At 45.0% G+C, this 17,975-nt stretch overlaps 1 protein-coding gene across 1 annotated transcript in view; it reads right to left on the minus strand.

The window, feature by feature from the left end:
• map7d2b (MAP7 domain containing 2b) overlaps positions 1–17,975 on the minus strand; it is a gene marked incomplete at its 5' end in the record, with an annotated part of 30,045 nt that extends 12,070 nt beyond the window's left edge. The window contains 5 exons of the mRNA XM_079489339.1: positions 7,012–7,177; positions 14,451–14,602; positions 17,330–17,340; positions 17,472–17,573; positions 17,911–17,975. Coding sequence (XP_079345465.1) covers positions 7,012–7,177; positions 14,451–14,602; positions 17,330–17,340; positions 17,472–17,573; positions 17,911–17,975 — 496 coding nt within the window. The remainder of the gene's footprint in view (positions 1–7,011; positions 7,178–14,450; positions 14,603–17,329; positions 17,341–17,471; positions 17,574–17,910) is intronic.

Below are 17,975 nucleotides of genomic sequence, written 5' to 3' on the forward strand. Positions count from 1 at the left end.
CACAGTCACACACACACACACACACGCACACGCACACACACTCACACACACACACACACACACACACACACACACACACACACACACACACACACACACACACACACACACACACACAGAACGTTGATGTGGCTGCAACAGAATGCATCCAAGCTAGGGATGGGACAAGAAAACGCTCTCAAAAATAGTATCGCAGAGATTGTAATTTATGGTGAAATTGTCCTCAGTCATTAGGATGAATTAGGATGAATTAGGATGAATTAGCTTTTGTTGAGCTGCAAATTCAGTGCCACTGAAACCCTCTATCCAGTACTTGATAAAACTGGCCTGAATAAAGAGCACATTTAATTGATTCACCAAAAATAGCGTGCAACATTGTGAGCTTGTTTTTTGACGAACGTTCCCCCAAGAATAGCGATGCAATAACATCACTAATCGCAATTATTTTTGCCACAATAATCGTGACAGGTAATTTTTCCCATCCCTAATCCAAACTGGGATTCAGGATTGAGTGTGACGGTGTGTGTGTGTGTGTGTGTGTGTGTGTGTGTGTGTGTGTGTGTGTGTGTGTGTGTGTGTGTGTGTGTGTGTGTGTGTGTGTGTGTGTGTGTGTGTGTGTGTGTGTGAGTGGCTAGGCGTGTCTACGGTTCTGATCAATCTAGAAGGAGATTCAATAACTCTGGTCTGATATTGTAGGCTAGAGAAGAGAGAAGGAAATGGCCTGTAGTGTATGTATGTCTGTGTGCATGTGTATGCACTATGCGTGTGTGCGTGCGTGCGTGCGTGCGTGCGTGCGTGCGTGCGTGTGGTTGGTTGGGTGGGGTCAATTAATGAGTGTAGATGGGGTATATTACAGTATGCTGCAGGGTATGTCTACTATGATGTATGGTGTGTGTGTGTGTGTGTGTGTGTGTGTGTGTGTGTGTGTGTGTGTGTGTGTGTGTGTGTGTGTGTGTGTGTGTGTGTGTATGCGTGCGTGCGCATGTGCGTGCGTGTGTGTGTGTGCGTGTGCGCATGTTTGTATTACCATACAAAATATAGTAGAATATAAGAAATTGACATTGTGAAGTCCTGGTCCATCACAAGAAAAATGCTTTTAAAAAGAATAAAAAATAAATAAAGAGAAATGTTTACAATTAGAAAAAGATTCAAGTTTTAGGTTTAGGGGTTGGAAATTAAACATGAACCATTCACAAAATCACTGTCATAAAATGTTGATGTCCTCACAAGCATAGTAATACAAACCTCTGTGTGTGTGCACGTGCGTGACCGTGTACTGGGGAATGGGACTGGCTCCCTGGTGAGAGCTGTGTGCATGCATCGCTAAACAGCGCCATGGGCTCAGGATGACGGGAAGTGCTCCAGCCCTTTGTTGTGATAGGGCGGGTCGGAGGGGGGCGGAGGGGAAAGGGACTTGAGCGATGAGGTCGCTGGAAGCAGAGCATGCAGAGACCTGGTGCTGTATCATATTTCTAATGAGAACCATGAAACCAGGACATTCATGATACATCTGTCCATTCTTTCCAATCCATATCCCCAAATGAATTCACAAACGATTTTGTTCAGAAGAAGAGAAAACACACGCAGAAGCGTGGATGATCAAACCGTAGGTAGGTACTGTAAGTGTGCTTTAACATACAAAACAGACACTGGGCTTTAACCACAATATATTATACACCTGTCCCTCTCTCTCTGTGTCTCTTTTTTGCTCTGTCTCACTCACTGTCATACACAAATTGACACAAACATACACTCGCACAGACTTAAACAAACAACGTATACGTGTACACACATACATAGAGGAGATTGATAATGCAAGCTGAACTTCAGTAGGATTGTGCTGCACAATTAACACCGACACACACACATGGAGTGTGATTTAACCAGTGTTGACAGATTTTTGCAAGAGAAATAAGAAAGGTCTATGAAAACAAATCCAAAAGAAGCGAATAGGCTACATGAGCACTTTAAACCATATACATTGACTGCTGATAGAGTTGGTAACCAAATGGACCATTATAGATGTTTAAAATTGGTTTCATTTTATGCTCTCAAGAGTTAAATGATTGTAAAACATCTATATTACCATTTACAAGAAGTCTAGACAATTGGAGAATGTAGGAGAATTGTTATCTCCAACTACCAAATCAATACAAAACAAAATGATAACAAAATATTCCGTTTTGGTTCTGCATGAGAGGCTAAATCTCATCAAATGATGGTCCATGGCTCAAATGCTGAATACATAATGGGCCTTGATATGAAAAGGGTTGAAAACCAGCGCATTAGATAATTGACATTGGGTGAAAAAATGGGTTACAACATTTTGGGATAAAAAAAACCAAATGTCCCGAAGCAAAAATGAAGCAAGCACCACCAATACAAGCGACTTTACAGAAAAACAAGCCCAAGTAAATAAGTAAAAAAAAAGCTTATAATAAGCAGATTTGGCAACACTGGATTCAACAAGCACTGTGAAAGCACACAGATGTTCACAGATGTTCATACACGTCATGCAGAGTGCAGACAAGGTGGAACAACAGCCTTATATGGGTCTTATGGGCGTGGCAGGTGGCACACAGAGAGTGACATGGTCAGTCTGTACCGTTCCGGGATTTGATGCTGGGACTTGAAGCGGCAGGAAGCTCATTGGCTGCCTGAGCTGATCCAATGGCATTGCAAGGCGGTTTCTTAGGGTTACCTGGGAAGCAGGTGTAGCAGAGTGGGAAAAAGCAAAGCATTACACTTGCGCGCATGCGCACACACACATACACATAGACTCACACACGCACACGCGAGCGCACACAGACAACACATCTGCGTTGCTAGCACACAGCAGGTGTTTGAAACGAGGACAACAACTTCTAAAACTGAAACTAGTGAGGCTAGCAGGAATCTGTTGAATCAAAATGGTGTCTTTTTTGTGTCTCAATAAACAGTGAAGAGAGTTTACACACGCACGCACGCACGCACGGCACGCACACACACACACACGAACGCACACAGCCCCCCATGTCCTTTAATGGAACACTGTCCCCTCCAATGCAACAACACTGTAAGTTGAGCTGCTGCTCAGTGTTTCTGCTGCAGTGGGCATTATCTCTGATACGGTCCCCGAGAGGCTGATCTGGGACCAGCTCTTCTTCACCTCCACCCCCCGGTCTGGCAGCCAGGACACACAACAGCTACAGTACAAGGGCTGATCTGAAACCAGCTCTTCTACACCTCCACCCCTCGGTCTGGCAGCCAGGACACACAACAGCTACAGTACAAGGGCTGATCTGAAACCAGCTCTTCTACACCTCCACCCCCCGTCTGGCAGCCAGGACACACAACAGCTACAGTACAAGGGCTGATCTGAAACCAGCTCTTCTCCACCTCCACCCCCCGGTCTGGCAGCCAGGACACACAACAGCTACAGTACAAGGGCTGATCTGAAACCAGCTCTTCTACACCTCCACCCCCCGGTCTGGCAGCCAGGACACACAACAGCTACAGTACAAGGGCTGATCTGAAACCAGCTCTTCTCCACCTCCACCCCTCGGTCTGGCAGCCAGGACACACAACAGCTACCGTACCAGGGCGAGGGCAAGTAATTACGTTTTCAAATAAATGTAGTGGAGTAAAAGTACAATATTTGCCTCTGAGATGTAGAGTAGAAGTAAAGATATTTGAAATTGTAACTACTCAAGTAAAAATACAAGAAGTATACCTCAAAATTAAAAAAGTACAGTATTGCACGAGTTTTATTAAAAGTCACAGATCGCCTAGAAGGACATTGGGCGAGTTATTCGTTTATAATCGCATCGCTAGTATTATTTTTACCGGTTCTTGGCGTCTCCGTCGCCTGGCAACGCTTTGCTTCCACGTTGTGAATGTCATTGAATATTTTCCATCCGTCCACACTATCTTTAGCTAATGTTCTTTAGCTGTGTTTTTCTCTTTTTGAAGAATTGAAGCTTAGATTGATCATACAGAACAGTACAGTTTTAGGAGCTCAATAAAAACATCCCTGCGACTTTGCGGTACTATATTAGTGCTTCCGATGAAAGCCCCAGATCAGCCGGTGCCCCAATATCAGCTGGTGGCTCTTCAAAATAAAGGGCTTACGGCTGAAAAGCTCCATGGTGGCAGAGAAGTGACTAAACGTGACCTTAAACCTGGTGGGGAAGGAGTTAAGTAAATGTACTTAGTCACTTTCCACCACTGGTGTGTGTGTGCTGCTATGAATAATTGATGGCGTTATGAATGCACCACAGAGCTACGTATGCAGCCAGTGTTCAGCCATGTTCCATGCAGGGCAGGCCCATGCATGAGGATGACCCACGTAGAGATGCCTGTGTGCCGGGCAAGAGGACAAGAGGTGCAGGCGTGTAATTGTTGTCATACAAATGAATTGCGATAAAACGATTTGACTGTGTGCCTTTTTTGGGGCTATGTGAACAAATGTTGCACGGTGGAAAGATTTGACCATAACAAACTGAAATACATAAAGAAATGACTGACAATGATGATCAAAATAAATAATGTGTTATGGTTAAAATGGGGACTGCCCATAACTGCGACATCCCATTACTCTACTACGTGGCTTCGCGTGCGGTTAGGGTTAGTAATGTGCATGTTGGAACAACGCGCTGTCAGAACAATGAGTGGTCAGACTATAATGATATGGCACCACGGCAAGTTGATTAAAGCAACACTATGTCACTTCTTTTCTAATGAATTAATTTTGTCCAATCTGACTGTAAGTATGTTAACACCTTGGAGGCGCAGGACGGAGATCACCGCCAAGTTCAAGTGCACTGTAATTTGCCCGAGACGGAGATTGATTAATCTCCGTCAAATTAGTGCTATGAAAACTGATCGCATCGCTCTACAGCCTAGAGGCGCTAGTTGCGCAATCCTCGGTGTTGCACAACAGTGACACGTCATCAAAAATGTTCCCTGCCTGTTTAGCTGACGACAACGAAAATCTTAAAACATCCATAACTCGCGATCTAAATCATCCCGTCTAATTATGAAAAAATATCCTGTGTTTGACAGCCGCTGTCCAGTCGCTAGTCACGATAGATTTATTCTTACCTCCCGTTGTTGTCGATCGACTCGAGTGGTATGGCTATTGTTAGCTGCTACACACACATTCACAACAACATCCGGTCCGTCGGTAAAAGTGGTCCGGGCGCTAAAAACGATGGGCACATTTTATTAATGGATTAAATAGGCCCGGGCCCTCAAGGTGTTAATTAAAAAAACCTTTATCTCCCTGCTCTTCTACTGAGACATTGTGTCAAAGGTCATGTCTCACCTATAGACACAGGATTTGACACAAGGTTTTGACATGATGGCCAAGATTCAATTTATCGCCCGAGCAAGCAGGCAGGCTCTATTGCCTCAGGTAAAGATTTCAGCACTTACGCAGGAAACCGGGTTCAAATAAGGGGTAGAAGAGGAATGTTACATAGCTTTAACTTATGTAATTTCATTAAATTTTTCCTTGTCTTGCTTGTATTATTTGTTCTGATTTTGAATATGTATATTATTATTATTATTATTATTATTATTATTATTATTATTATTATTATTATTATTATTATTATTATTACGGTATAGATTTTGTATCATACTTTATGTCAGTAATGCTTTGGCAATGTAAGAATGCTTGTCATGCCAATTGAATGAGATGAGAGGAAAGAGAGAGACACAGAGATGGACAGGACATGAGAAACACAATGCCAGCCAGTGGTTGTGGACTCTACGCAGTAAATATCCCCACGGCCTCGGTTGGTTTCAAGGTTAACACTATATTTATGCCACGCTCCAAAGGGAAGCACTCCCCAAGCGCCCGTCTGAAATAAACAACACGCGTGCATCATCCGCTCACAACAACTGTACACACATGCACGCGCACACACACACACACACACACGTACGCACGCACAAATCGTCACACAAATCACCTCGGCCCCAACCTCCCCCAGAAAAGACAGTGTACACAAACACACAAGAAGCACACACCTGTGGCATGTCAATGAGCTAGCTACGCTGTTTGCTAACGCCGCTGTCTTCAACGTCACAATGTGTCACATAATACTGTTTGTATAGGCCTACATTAAATATACACGCAGTGTATTATAGTATCTACTTCTAGTCCCTCAGTGTCTAACCAGGACCAAATTACATGACACGATATATTATGGTGGTATATGCCATCGTACAGTAGCTATAGTATAGCATGTCACATTATAGAGAGGCAGGAAATAGGTGAGACACACACACACACACACACACACACACTCACACATTCTATTATCGAACACACAGCCTCTCCCAGTCTGGGGTTTCAAGACAAAAACACCAGTCACCCCCCGCATTGCAGCCTCCACACCCTTCTCCCTCCGATGTCATCCTCTCCTCTCCTTTCCTCTCTCTCTCTCTCTCTCTCTCTCTCTCTCTCTCTCTCCCTCTCTCTCTCTCAATCTTCTGTGATAAAATTGTTTCAGGCACTTGCCCCCCACCCTTCCATCCCTGCCCCCCTAGATCCCCCTTCTTGACCCTTCCTTCTTAACCAGATTGCACGCACGCACACAGACACACAAACACACAGCTGTGCTCTAATATCTCTCCCATCGCCACCGGCCCCAAAACAGATCCACCACCCTGCCTGCCCTCCTAGCTGAGCAATACACCCACCTACCCATTAGCCACCCCCCCCCACACACACACACACACACACACACACACACACACACACACACACTTCAATTCCCTATGTCCTCCGCTCCCTCTCCCTCGCCTCCAATGCCTGTGATCAACAACCCCCACCTGCCCTGAAAAGCGTTTAACCCCCAACACACGCACACACGCGCGCGCGCGTGCACACGTCCCCCCCATCAGTGTGTGCGTATTCACCGCCATGCCAGTTCGTGATCATCAACACCCATGCATGCCCAACAAGAATCCAGTCCTCCGCCAGCGTATATAGCGCACCGCACTGCACGACACGGTACTCACCCTCCATTCCGTCGGGGGGTCCACCCCACGTCCAGCGCTTGGGCCTGTTCTCCAGGAGGTCCTGGAGGTCCCCCCCTGCCCCTCCTCCTCCTCCTCCTCCTCCTCCGTTGCGCCTGTTCTCTGCTCCTCCGCCTGTCCTCCGGCGGACCATGGCCTCCAGTCTCTCCTGCTCGTTGCGTTCAAGGACAGGGAAGAAAAGACACTCTCTGACCGAGCCGTCGCTACGGCGACGGTTGCCCGGCGATGTGCCTGGCGACGGCTGCTGCAGCATGGTTACCTACCTACGGAGCTACCGCAGCACTGCCTCGCCCTCTCTCTCTCTCCCTCGTCCTTGCCCTTTCTTTCTCTCCGTGTCTCTCCACTCCCCTGGCTGCCGAGTATATGCTCTCTCCCTCTCTCTCTCCTTTGCTTAACCGGAGCTCGGTTGCCGTCTCTCGTTCGCTGATAAATAAAACAAGGGGCTCTGCTCTCTCTCTCTCTCTCTCTCTCTCTGCCACTCCCTCTAGATAGCACTGATTCGCTGTCTGTCTCTTTCTCACTCGCTCTCTTCCACCTCTCAATAGTTCACCCCACCCTCTGTCTATCTCCCTCTCTGCCTCTGCCTCTGCCTCTCTCTCTCTCTCTCTCTCTCTCTCTCTGATGACTGAGTCTATTTCAAATGGCACTCAGCCAGACCGGGTGGAAAGGTGTGTGTGGGTGGGGGGGTGAGGGGGGTGAGGGGGGTGGTGCACATGTAACCCCCCCATCCCCCCTCTGTTGATAACACCATGTATCCCTCTCTCTCTCTCTCTCTATCTCTCTCTCTCTCGCACGCGCGCAGGCACGCACGCACGCACGCGGCGCGCGCGTGCACACACACACACACACACACACACACACACACACACACACACACACGTCATCCTTGCTGGTTGGTGGACTGACTGGGGCATCGATACTGGGTTTCATTGGATTTCATCTCAAATGCCATTTTCTCTTCCCGTCTGTCTCTTTCTGCCCTCCCTACTCCCCCCCCCCCCCTACCCCCTCCATCCCTTACTGTATTCTGTCATCTGTTCTGTCCTCCTGTCTCCTCTCTGTAACAGTATTCCTGTGATGATGGCTTTAACCCCTTCCTGTCCCTGAGAGAGGCTTATAGGGACACTGCACTCACTGACCAACACTGACCAGGCGTTTGTAATGTCCTTTGTGTCTATGTTGTCGTCACGTATAGCTTCATTTAAATTATAAATACCGCCTCTGTCGGGTGGAAACCTCATATGTCCAAAACGTGTTACTTTTCAGGATCCAAATAAAAGACTCCACACCCTCAAATCTCTGGATGTCGCTTCGCGCCTTGTTTCAAGCTTGCGGATCTGTTACTTTTGCTGCTTTTATATGACATTGCAGTACGATCAAGTAGAGCGTTCATTTACAAACGCAAAAAAATAAAAATAAAAACAACATAAAAACTTGGAAAAAAAATAGGTTTCTGCCAGACAGCGCTGATATTCCAAAATCACCTCTTCGGAATATCAAATCTGTGTGTTTGTAAGGAGGCAATGAACACAGCAGCTGTGAGTAATGACACCCCCCCCCCCCCCCTCTCCACTCCCATGAAGGGGAGACTATGCAGAATTACACACTACCCAAAAAAAGAAACTGCATGACGGATGCTGGATGAAAGGTTAAGAAGGCTGAGAAGAATCAATAAGGTGGTGGTGGGGGGGGGGGGGGATTAATAAGGAAGAGAGAGACGGGCCGGGGAGGGGAGAGACGGAAAAGGATTGCAAATGAGAGATAAAGAGAGAGAGAGAGAGAGATTGGGAGAGAGGGATAGTCTGAAACAGCACAAGCAGAGTCACTTAAGGTGAGGTAGACCTACATCAGCAGCGCAGCACAGAACCCGAACAACTAGCCAGGAGCAAAAACAGAACCCAGTGCGGACTGAACACCACACATCATGTAACACCATTAGTTTGAATCAGGTGAAGGGCCTCTGACATGCGCTCTATATACACTCTCTACATTTTTGAGGGCCGCTAGACCGCGTTTGAAGATTAATTTACGTCATATAGCAGCCAAGTTAGTTAGTTAGTTTATAGCACTTATATGACATAAATTGTCTATGGACTTTGAGAATATTACAATGTTTGTTTAGGGCACTATGTGGCCGATATAAATACAAGTGTGATTTATTTGACAGTAATAACATAAGCAAAAATGGTACTCCGGTGACTCTGGACACTTCATGACCAATGGCTCTGGAAAGAAACTGGGCCTCTTCCTTACTTCCTTCACAGATGTGTTACCAGTGACTAATGAAAACTCTGTTTCATTTAGTGTAGCACAGAGGTGCTTCTTTTAAGGACTCCCATAACTCTGAGTGTACAAATGGAACCAAATAGACCCGTATAGAGTTAACACACTTATAAGGGGCCAGTGAACCAACATGTGAGCACAATAGCAGCACCCTGACTCTGTGACAAGGGGCCAGTGAGGCGCTCCAACGTTGAAGCACTGGGCCCTATTGGTAAGAGGAAGGACTGCAGGCGGACCCGTGCTTTAACATGTAGGACCATCACTCCCTACGTCACCCATACGTCACCCCGGACCTCAAATTTGAGGTCCGGAGGAGGTACTTCCGGCAGTCTTCCGGGTGCTTCAAAACGCCACTGAGCAACTTCATCGAAATGAATAGCTTGGGGGCGGGGCTAGTGCTCCAGTTCGGTCTCTATCCTTTATATACTCTATGCTCTGTGAAGGAAGTAAGGTAGAGGCCCAATTTCATTCCAACATGGCTGCTGTGCATACAGTACGTAGAACACTGAGCTTGAGATGTGAGATATGTATGGCCCTGTTTCACTGAACGATTGGGATATAAAATCTTTATTTGAGCTTTGACGATTCGATTCCCTTTTATTGATATATTTCAGAACCAGAATGGAGAATACGTGTCCCTAGCCGAAACAGATTACAGTGGCTGTCCACAGAGTCAGTCATCTATTGATTATCAATGGATCAGAACAGAGAAGGCTGATCACAGAGTATTGGCTTGCTTTTTCTTCAGAGACATATTCTTGGGCACACAAAACAACGCAACGCAACGCAACGCATGACATAGTAGATTCAACCAAACCAGGACATAAAAACATCTTGAACTAGAAAAAGTGCCCTTCTGGGCACAGGTCTCCACCAGGAGGAGAGGAGTGTGTGTGATGTTTGGCAAAATGTTTAGGAGTAATATAAACATGTTTTTTTGTTTGTTTGTTTCTTGCAACAATTTTCTTCATTTTGTTGAGGAAATGCAGAGCCAGATCACTCATAGCATCTCTGAGGATAGAATTCTGGATGAGCAGGACATGTGCAGCATTTTGTACAAAACGGGCTACTCCTGAAAGCTTTGGAAGGCAATCTTAGCTAATCAGTGTAGGGTGTAGGGTTGGTGACTCACTAATTAACCACCTGATGTATGCAGATGATTTGGTCATTTTCAGTCTGTATAGTGCTGGTCTCCAACAGCTTCTGGGAGTATGCTCACAGTATGGTCTTGATTTTAATATAAAATACAATGCTAAGAAAAGTAAAATAATGATAATCCGAAGTAGGGAAGACAGACATTCAGCCTTTCCTGACTTCCATCTGGCTGGCACTGCTCTTAGTGTGTGCAGCGAGAGCACTTATTTGGGCCATATCATCTCTGATGATCTCTCAGATGACAAGGACATCTATAGACAGCAACGGAAGCTGTATGCCCAAGCAAACATGCTGTGTCGCAAATTTAGCATGTGCTCGGTTCCTGTGAAGATATCGCTCTTTAGATCCTTCTGTACACCGCTGTATACTGCACACCTATGGTGCCGCTATAGACAAAGCTGCATCAGAAGACTCACAGTGGCCTATAATGATTGTATGAGGCTGCTGTTGAGAGTGCCAAGAAGCTCCAGTGCTAGCCAGATGTTTGTTAGTGTCGGAGTACCTACTGTACCTGCTCTGCTGTACTACGTAACCTTATGTACAGATTCATGTGTAGGGCATCTGAGTCAATAAACGACATCATTGCTGTAATAACGGACCCTACAAGCAGTTCACTCAGGTTCTCATCGAGACTGTGGAACCACTGGCGCACATGTCTGTATGTCAGAAACTGAACAGTGTGGGATATGTGCAATTGTGCATATATGTACCTTTTTTATTTTTTTATTTACTGTTATATTGTATTGTTTGTGATATGGATCCTCCTGGGTCTGAAATAAAGATTGATTGATTGATTGATTGATTGATTGATTGATTGATTGAGTGTAGAATCTGAGAAACCCAACAGGCTCGTCTTGATCACATGACTACAGAGATCATGTGTACCGATTTGCGTGAGATGGATGAAATCTGTGCAACTAACATAAACAATGTGTTTTGCAGAAATCGGCCTCATGGTGGCGCTATAACCGGCAGATGTGGAGGGATGCAGGGAAAATATTTTTCCATGGCCCCTAGGGAGTGCGCATACATAAGTTTTACAGATCGATGCAGTTATAGGTAAAAACAGGAATTGGCCTGTTATAGCGCTACCGTGAGGCTGATTTGGGAAAAGAATAGTGGCATGTCGTCCTCGGCCTGTTTGTTTGAAACGGACCAATCAATGTGAGCTTTGGAAGCCAAACTTAGCCAATTAGGATGGAAGATGGGAAATTGTGCAGATCTGTGTTGATCACATGACTATGGAGATAGTGTATACCGAATTGTGTGATGTATGGATAAAATGTGTACGAGTTATCGGCCTCATGGTGGCGCTATAACAGGCCGTTGAGGAATATTTGGGGCAGAGGTTCGTTGTTGGCATCCAGGGAGTGTGTGTACTGTCTGTGTGCACAGTTTGGCATGGATCGGGCCAACGGTGCCGGAGATTAGCTGATAACGGACGGACGGAAGGACGGACGGACGGATGGACACACGGACGGAGTGCAAAACATACTCTCTCCCCATGCCTTCGGCCTGGTGGAGACAAACATACTCTCTCCCCATGCCTTTGACCTGGTGGAGACAAATATACTCTCTCCCCAGGCCTTCGGCCTGGTGGAGACAATTAATGTGTGCCTGAATAGATAGATATTTCGGTATTCTGTCCCGATCTGAACCCGAACTACAAACATGTCTGAGGAGATTTTAGCCAGGCCTAGACAGTGATTAGATTTTCTTCAACAGTAAACTAGCATCCGGATAAACGCTAAACCGGTTAAAGGTAAACAACACTGTACATATAGCATCCAGTATGCTAAAGCAACACAGCGCTCATGGAGCATACATTCCAGTAAATGCACATGATTCACTGGTGGTGATGATGTCATGGTACAGTAGCACAGTCACATGACTGACCAATGATTAAGTCCTCAACGTCAAGAAATGCATATGAGCAAGTGTGTGTGTGTGTGTGTGTGTGGGGGGGGGGGGTCATCAATAAGCACATATGGGCGGGCGAGGATCAGTCTCAGTGGACTAGTCTGTCACTCACAAAGAGGCCTTGTTAACCCTTGATCTACCGTGTAACACTTAGCATTAAAAAGAGGGTACATGAACATGGCCCAGTAATTCACAGTTAAGAGGGACATGATGCCACACCGTGTGGGGAGCAACAATGAAAGGCACACCTGGAGTATTATTACTATGTCTCCCCTGTTTTGAACGGGCTACTGCACTGCAGCATTAACATTAGCCGACTTATTCCAAGATGTGATTTTGTTCCATCAGAGAAAACAAAATATAGTATGCCTTGCGGGATGTACATCATGTACTTTGGATGTACTGATCTGAGAGAGAGAGAGAGAGAGAGAGAGAGAGAGAGAGAGAGAGAGAGAGAGAGGGAGAGAGAGGGAGAGAGAGAGAGAGAGAGAGAGAGAGAGAGAGAGAGAGAGAGAGAGAGAGAGAGAGAGAGAGAGAGAGAGAGAGAGAGAGAGAGAGAGAGAGGGAGAGAGAGAGAGAGAGAGAGAGAGAGGGGGAGAGAGAGAGAGATTGATGGAGGGGGGGGGGGGGGGGGGGGTAGTAGTCAGAAAAATAGCACAAGCAGCGTCACCTAAGGTGAGGAAGCCTTACATCAGCAGCGTGGTACAGAAACTCACCCATAGGTCTGCATCCAATACAGACACAACACATCATGTGAATTGGAATTAATAATATTCCCCAGTGTACATGATAAGGTATCTAGGAGTAATTAGTCTTTGCTAAAACAAAAATTGGATTACTTTTTATGTGATGTTATTGATAAAACACAGTCTCTTCATCTGTCACTGCACATCATTCTCTGTTTTCTTTTTAAAAACAACGCTACCGCACACCTTTTACGATCTTCCCTTTGATTTTCACTCCTTCGCGGTGACACGTCCATAAACACCCGTAATCACTCCCATAACAGGGCGTGACAGGTGCCAATACAATGACTAACAGCAGTTCAAGCAGCTCATTCTACTTGGAATAGATTACTAGCAAAGGGCCGAATCAGCAAGACCTTGTATGTTATACTTAATGACATGCAGCCGTGAATACATGAATGCATATTCATGATGGAGCTACCAGCAGAACATATATCTCTATTGTCCCTGAGAACTCATATTCAGCATATCATCATCTTGTGAAGGTGGTAATAGTGTGTCAGTGTTCATTGACTAAGACCAAAAAGACTAAGGGCTATATCTTGTGCCACCCCTTAACCCTTATCCCTAAACTTATTTGCCATTTTTTACTATTTTACAAAACCTTTTAAAATAGTTCAAATATCTGATATACAAGCTCACAACATGTAGATGTAGATCGGCTAACTATTTTAAAATGTTTTCAAAATAGTAAAAAATGGCAAATAAGTTTAGGGATAAGGGATAAGGGTGGCACAAGATGGAGCATCTTCAGAAAATACTGAAGAAAGGAATACATCAGAATTGTACAAAAGTACAGTTACAGAATTTAGTTATGTTCCACCACTGATGGTGATTATGTTGTTATGTTGTAGATTGATGATCCAGAGACTGTGACTATTTACTGATACAATGTGCAATACTTGATTATTGATTACTTGATACTTGAATACTCTGATTGACACGAAATGTGAATTTGTGCACACAGTGCTGTGACTTTGGGGTGGTTTACAGTGGACACTGGACACTCACCTTGCCTGTGAATGTTATATGAGTGGCTTGCGTGCGGTACTTGTGGTAAATTTGCTACATGATTTTATACTTGCTGCAGCACAATTTGTCCCTCTCGGGACAAATGAACTGGAAAGAGAGAGAGAGAGAGAGAGAGAGAGAGAGAGAGATGTACAGGGAGACACAATAAGGGACTTGAGGGAGACAAAGAGAACGAGAAGAGAGAGAGAGATGGGGTTGGGCGGGTGAAACGATTACATTGACACAGGAAGTGACAGAAACAGCAATGAGATGGATGGGAGTGGAGGAGCTGTGTTGACCTCTGACCTTCTCCTCCTCCTGCCAGTTCCTCCTCTTCTCCTCGGCTCTCTGACGGCGGAGTTGCTCCTTCTTCCTCTGCTCCTCCATCTTCCTGCCACGCTCTTCAGTGCGGCGCTCTAGCTGCTGCTGCACTCTGCGCTCCTTGTCACGCAGCAGCTCTGACGCACGCACGCACGCACATGCAGAACACATACACACATACACACACGCACACACACGCACATGCAGAACACATACACACATACACACACGCACACACACACGCACATGCAGAACACATACACACATACACACACACACACACGCACATGCAGAACACATACAAACCACACACACACACACACACTGTATTAGCACCAGGCGGAAAGCATCTGGTTCTGGATATGAAGCCAATGAGGAAGTCAACCAAACGCTGCAGTTCTTATTAGGTGGCGTGGCGCTATTTCCACTGCTGCTGGCCGCAATAGAATACCCATTGATTCAAGTGAATCAATGGGTATTTTGGTTTTATTATTACCGTAGTAACATGTTAAATAAATACTTAACTAAGTTTTCAATCACTAGTTTAAAGTCTTCTTTCAATTACCATGATATGCATTTTTGTAAATTATGGTCTCATTATTTTAAAATGGATGATAAAGTAGGGTATGCTTATAGGGCTTCTACTGGTTCTACTGAGTGAAGACCCCGCCATTGCTGAATAGCATTTGTTTCCGGTTGCTTTTCAAGACCGGAGATTCCAAGATGGTGGATTTTGAATTGGCTTAAATAGTGGCTTCTAACAGGTATGTAGAAACCAATGGGCTCCCTTCATACATATTTCTTTACAGTCTGTGATTATCACATTATGACAAAGTGCACACACGTTATCATTTATTACATGCATATCATATTATGCTCTCTCTCTCTCTCTCTGTCTGACACACGTGTGCGTGCGTGTTTGTGTATATGTGTGTGTATGTGACTGTGTGTCTGTAACAGCTGAGAGACGGACGGCATGCAGTGCCTCCAGCTGGTCAGTTAGTCATGCCCTGTGTATTCTCTCTGGCTAACTGGAGTCTGTCCATGTGTGCCGTGGTGACACTCCATAGTAGGAAACTACAAGTACATACGGTATTATGTAAGAATCACTAACCTGACTGAACAGGAGGTCAATTAAAGGTAGGGTAAGCGGTATTTGTTATGATCGTACGTACTCATTGATATAGAGCATTTGCTCAGTAACAGGAGTCTCACTGCTTTTCCAGCTCTTTAGTAGGCCTATACAGAAAATGTTCAGGTCGGGATAACAATTTTATCCAATGAGGCGAAAGAACTCACAAAGATTGCAAGTGAATTTGGAAGTGATGAAACAAAAAAATGAGCAGACAAAATTGGAACTGGAAATTGAAAGAAAAAAAAGAAAAAACGTTGAAGCAGATGCATGGGTACTCTCTGATTGGCTGAAATTGTCAACCCACCTGAAAATGTATTTTCTATTAATTGAAGAGCTGGAGAGTTTGGGAGCGCCCTTTTACTGAACAAACACACAATAGCAATGATTACTATCAGAATATAGTGCTTTAACAGTAGTTCTTAAATAGCACATGTACAAGCTCACAGCGCGTCACACATCTGCTACTTTTGCTTTTGTGCTACCCTGGCACCATACATTTTCAGATGGGAGGGTCTTGACCGCAGCCAAATACCTATCATTTTGGGCGTCCATGGCACAAAAACCTTTGATATCTACTGATTTAGAAGGCATTTGTAGAATCGGCCTCAGGTCTTACTGGGTTAATGAAAGTGGACCACCCACTTTCATTTAAAAAATATATATATTTGACATTTTTATGCGTTATCCCAGTATAGCACCGAAGTTTGACGTAATATACGTATCATACCTGAGTCACGTTAGATTTTACCCCCATTCTGAATTCCAATAGATTAATATTGCGGCATATAAGAACAGTGTTCCAAAAAGCCTGGTGGTTTGACTTATATTCTAAGATGACCTAATGTTATTTTCCATAAAGAAAAACTTTAGACCCAGGGGAGTGACGTCAGGACTTCGGTACTTGATAAATTAGCATAGAGTCAGGAAACCAAGGGCAGAGAGAGAGGGAGAAGAGACGAGCAAGGCAAGACCGGGGTCAGATTCGAACCCGAGTTCTATGACTGGTGGAGTTTGTTTTAAACTGAATACAACGTTTTCAGTGAACGGAAGGCGGTGTCAGTCTATGGAGGCCAAGGAAAACCAGGCCATGCTATGATAGACACTGGCTGAGAAACACACTGGAGCTGTCCGTTCAGCACCACTCCCCCCTACTAGCTTCACCTCACTCATTGAGGCGAATACCACTCATTTTCAACATTGAACTGTGTCATTATCATTAATATACCTTAGAGTTGTTGTGTGGAAATAATAAAAAGTCCCCCCCCCCCCCCCCCCCCCACAAAGAACGCCTCTGTGCCATTTTAGTTAGCTATATATATAGTTGTTGTCAAGCAGAAACCTCTCATATATCTCCATATTTTTTCATAAATTAACGATAACGCCCTATACTTGATCATACTACAGATGTGCAAGCTCGCATTTTGAGCTTGCAGATCTGTTACTTTTGCTATTTTATTTGATTCCTCAAAAGTAACAGTTTTGGACATATAAGAGGTTTCCAGCCGACAGAGACGATATAGGGATTTGGAAGGTGTTTTTAGAATCGGCGTCAGGTCTAAATGGGTTAAACATTCTACATTTCTTGACGCATGAAATGTTATCAGTAGAAAAAACCTTTTGACAGCAGCATTAGCATACGTGCTGTCAGCATTGCTGATCGTAGCATATCATTTATTTATAGCTCTGTGCTGAAATATACACAACAACAGACATTCAGTGATTATCATACGCACACTAACACTTGAGACAAGAAAGACATAAGACAAAATGTGTGCACACTGCACAGATTGCACAATGGAGGGTTCTATTATTAGACCGAATAGACCGTGCCTGCTATCTTGTCATACTCTGGTAAACTGCAATGTGTTTACCTGCTGGACTGCTGTGGGTAGTCGGTGAACGAACAGGCGACCTGTGCCCAGAAGGAGACCTGTGCCCGCTGTTCAGAGCCCTTAAAGGCGAAGTGGTCAGGGCTGCACAGGACATTCACAAATGAGTCATGTTAATAACATTGGCTAGAAAATGCGAACACACCCATAAGCAAGCAGGTGCACGCATGCACATTGCACATTGCACATTGCACGCACGCACGCACGCACGCACGCACGCACGCACGCACGCACGCACGCACACACACACACACACACACACACACACACACACACACACACACACACACACACACACACAATGAATATATTATTACCCCACCCCACCCTGAACTCTGGTTTTCCAGCTTTAACCACTTAAACGCCAGCATCCTTCTTGTGAGCAAGGCTTTCACAAAAAATAGCAGATCGACAAGCTCACAACGTCGTGCTGAGACAGTTGTGATAGTAGTAGTATTTGGCCCTGGGGGACTCATGGTTACCCAT

This window comes from Electrona antarctica, assembly GCF_951216825.1.
Source record: "Electrona antarctica genome assembly, chromosome: 20".
Taxonomy (NCBI): Eukaryota; Metazoa; Chordata; class Actinopteri; order Myctophiformes; family Myctophidae; genus Electrona; species Electrona antarctica.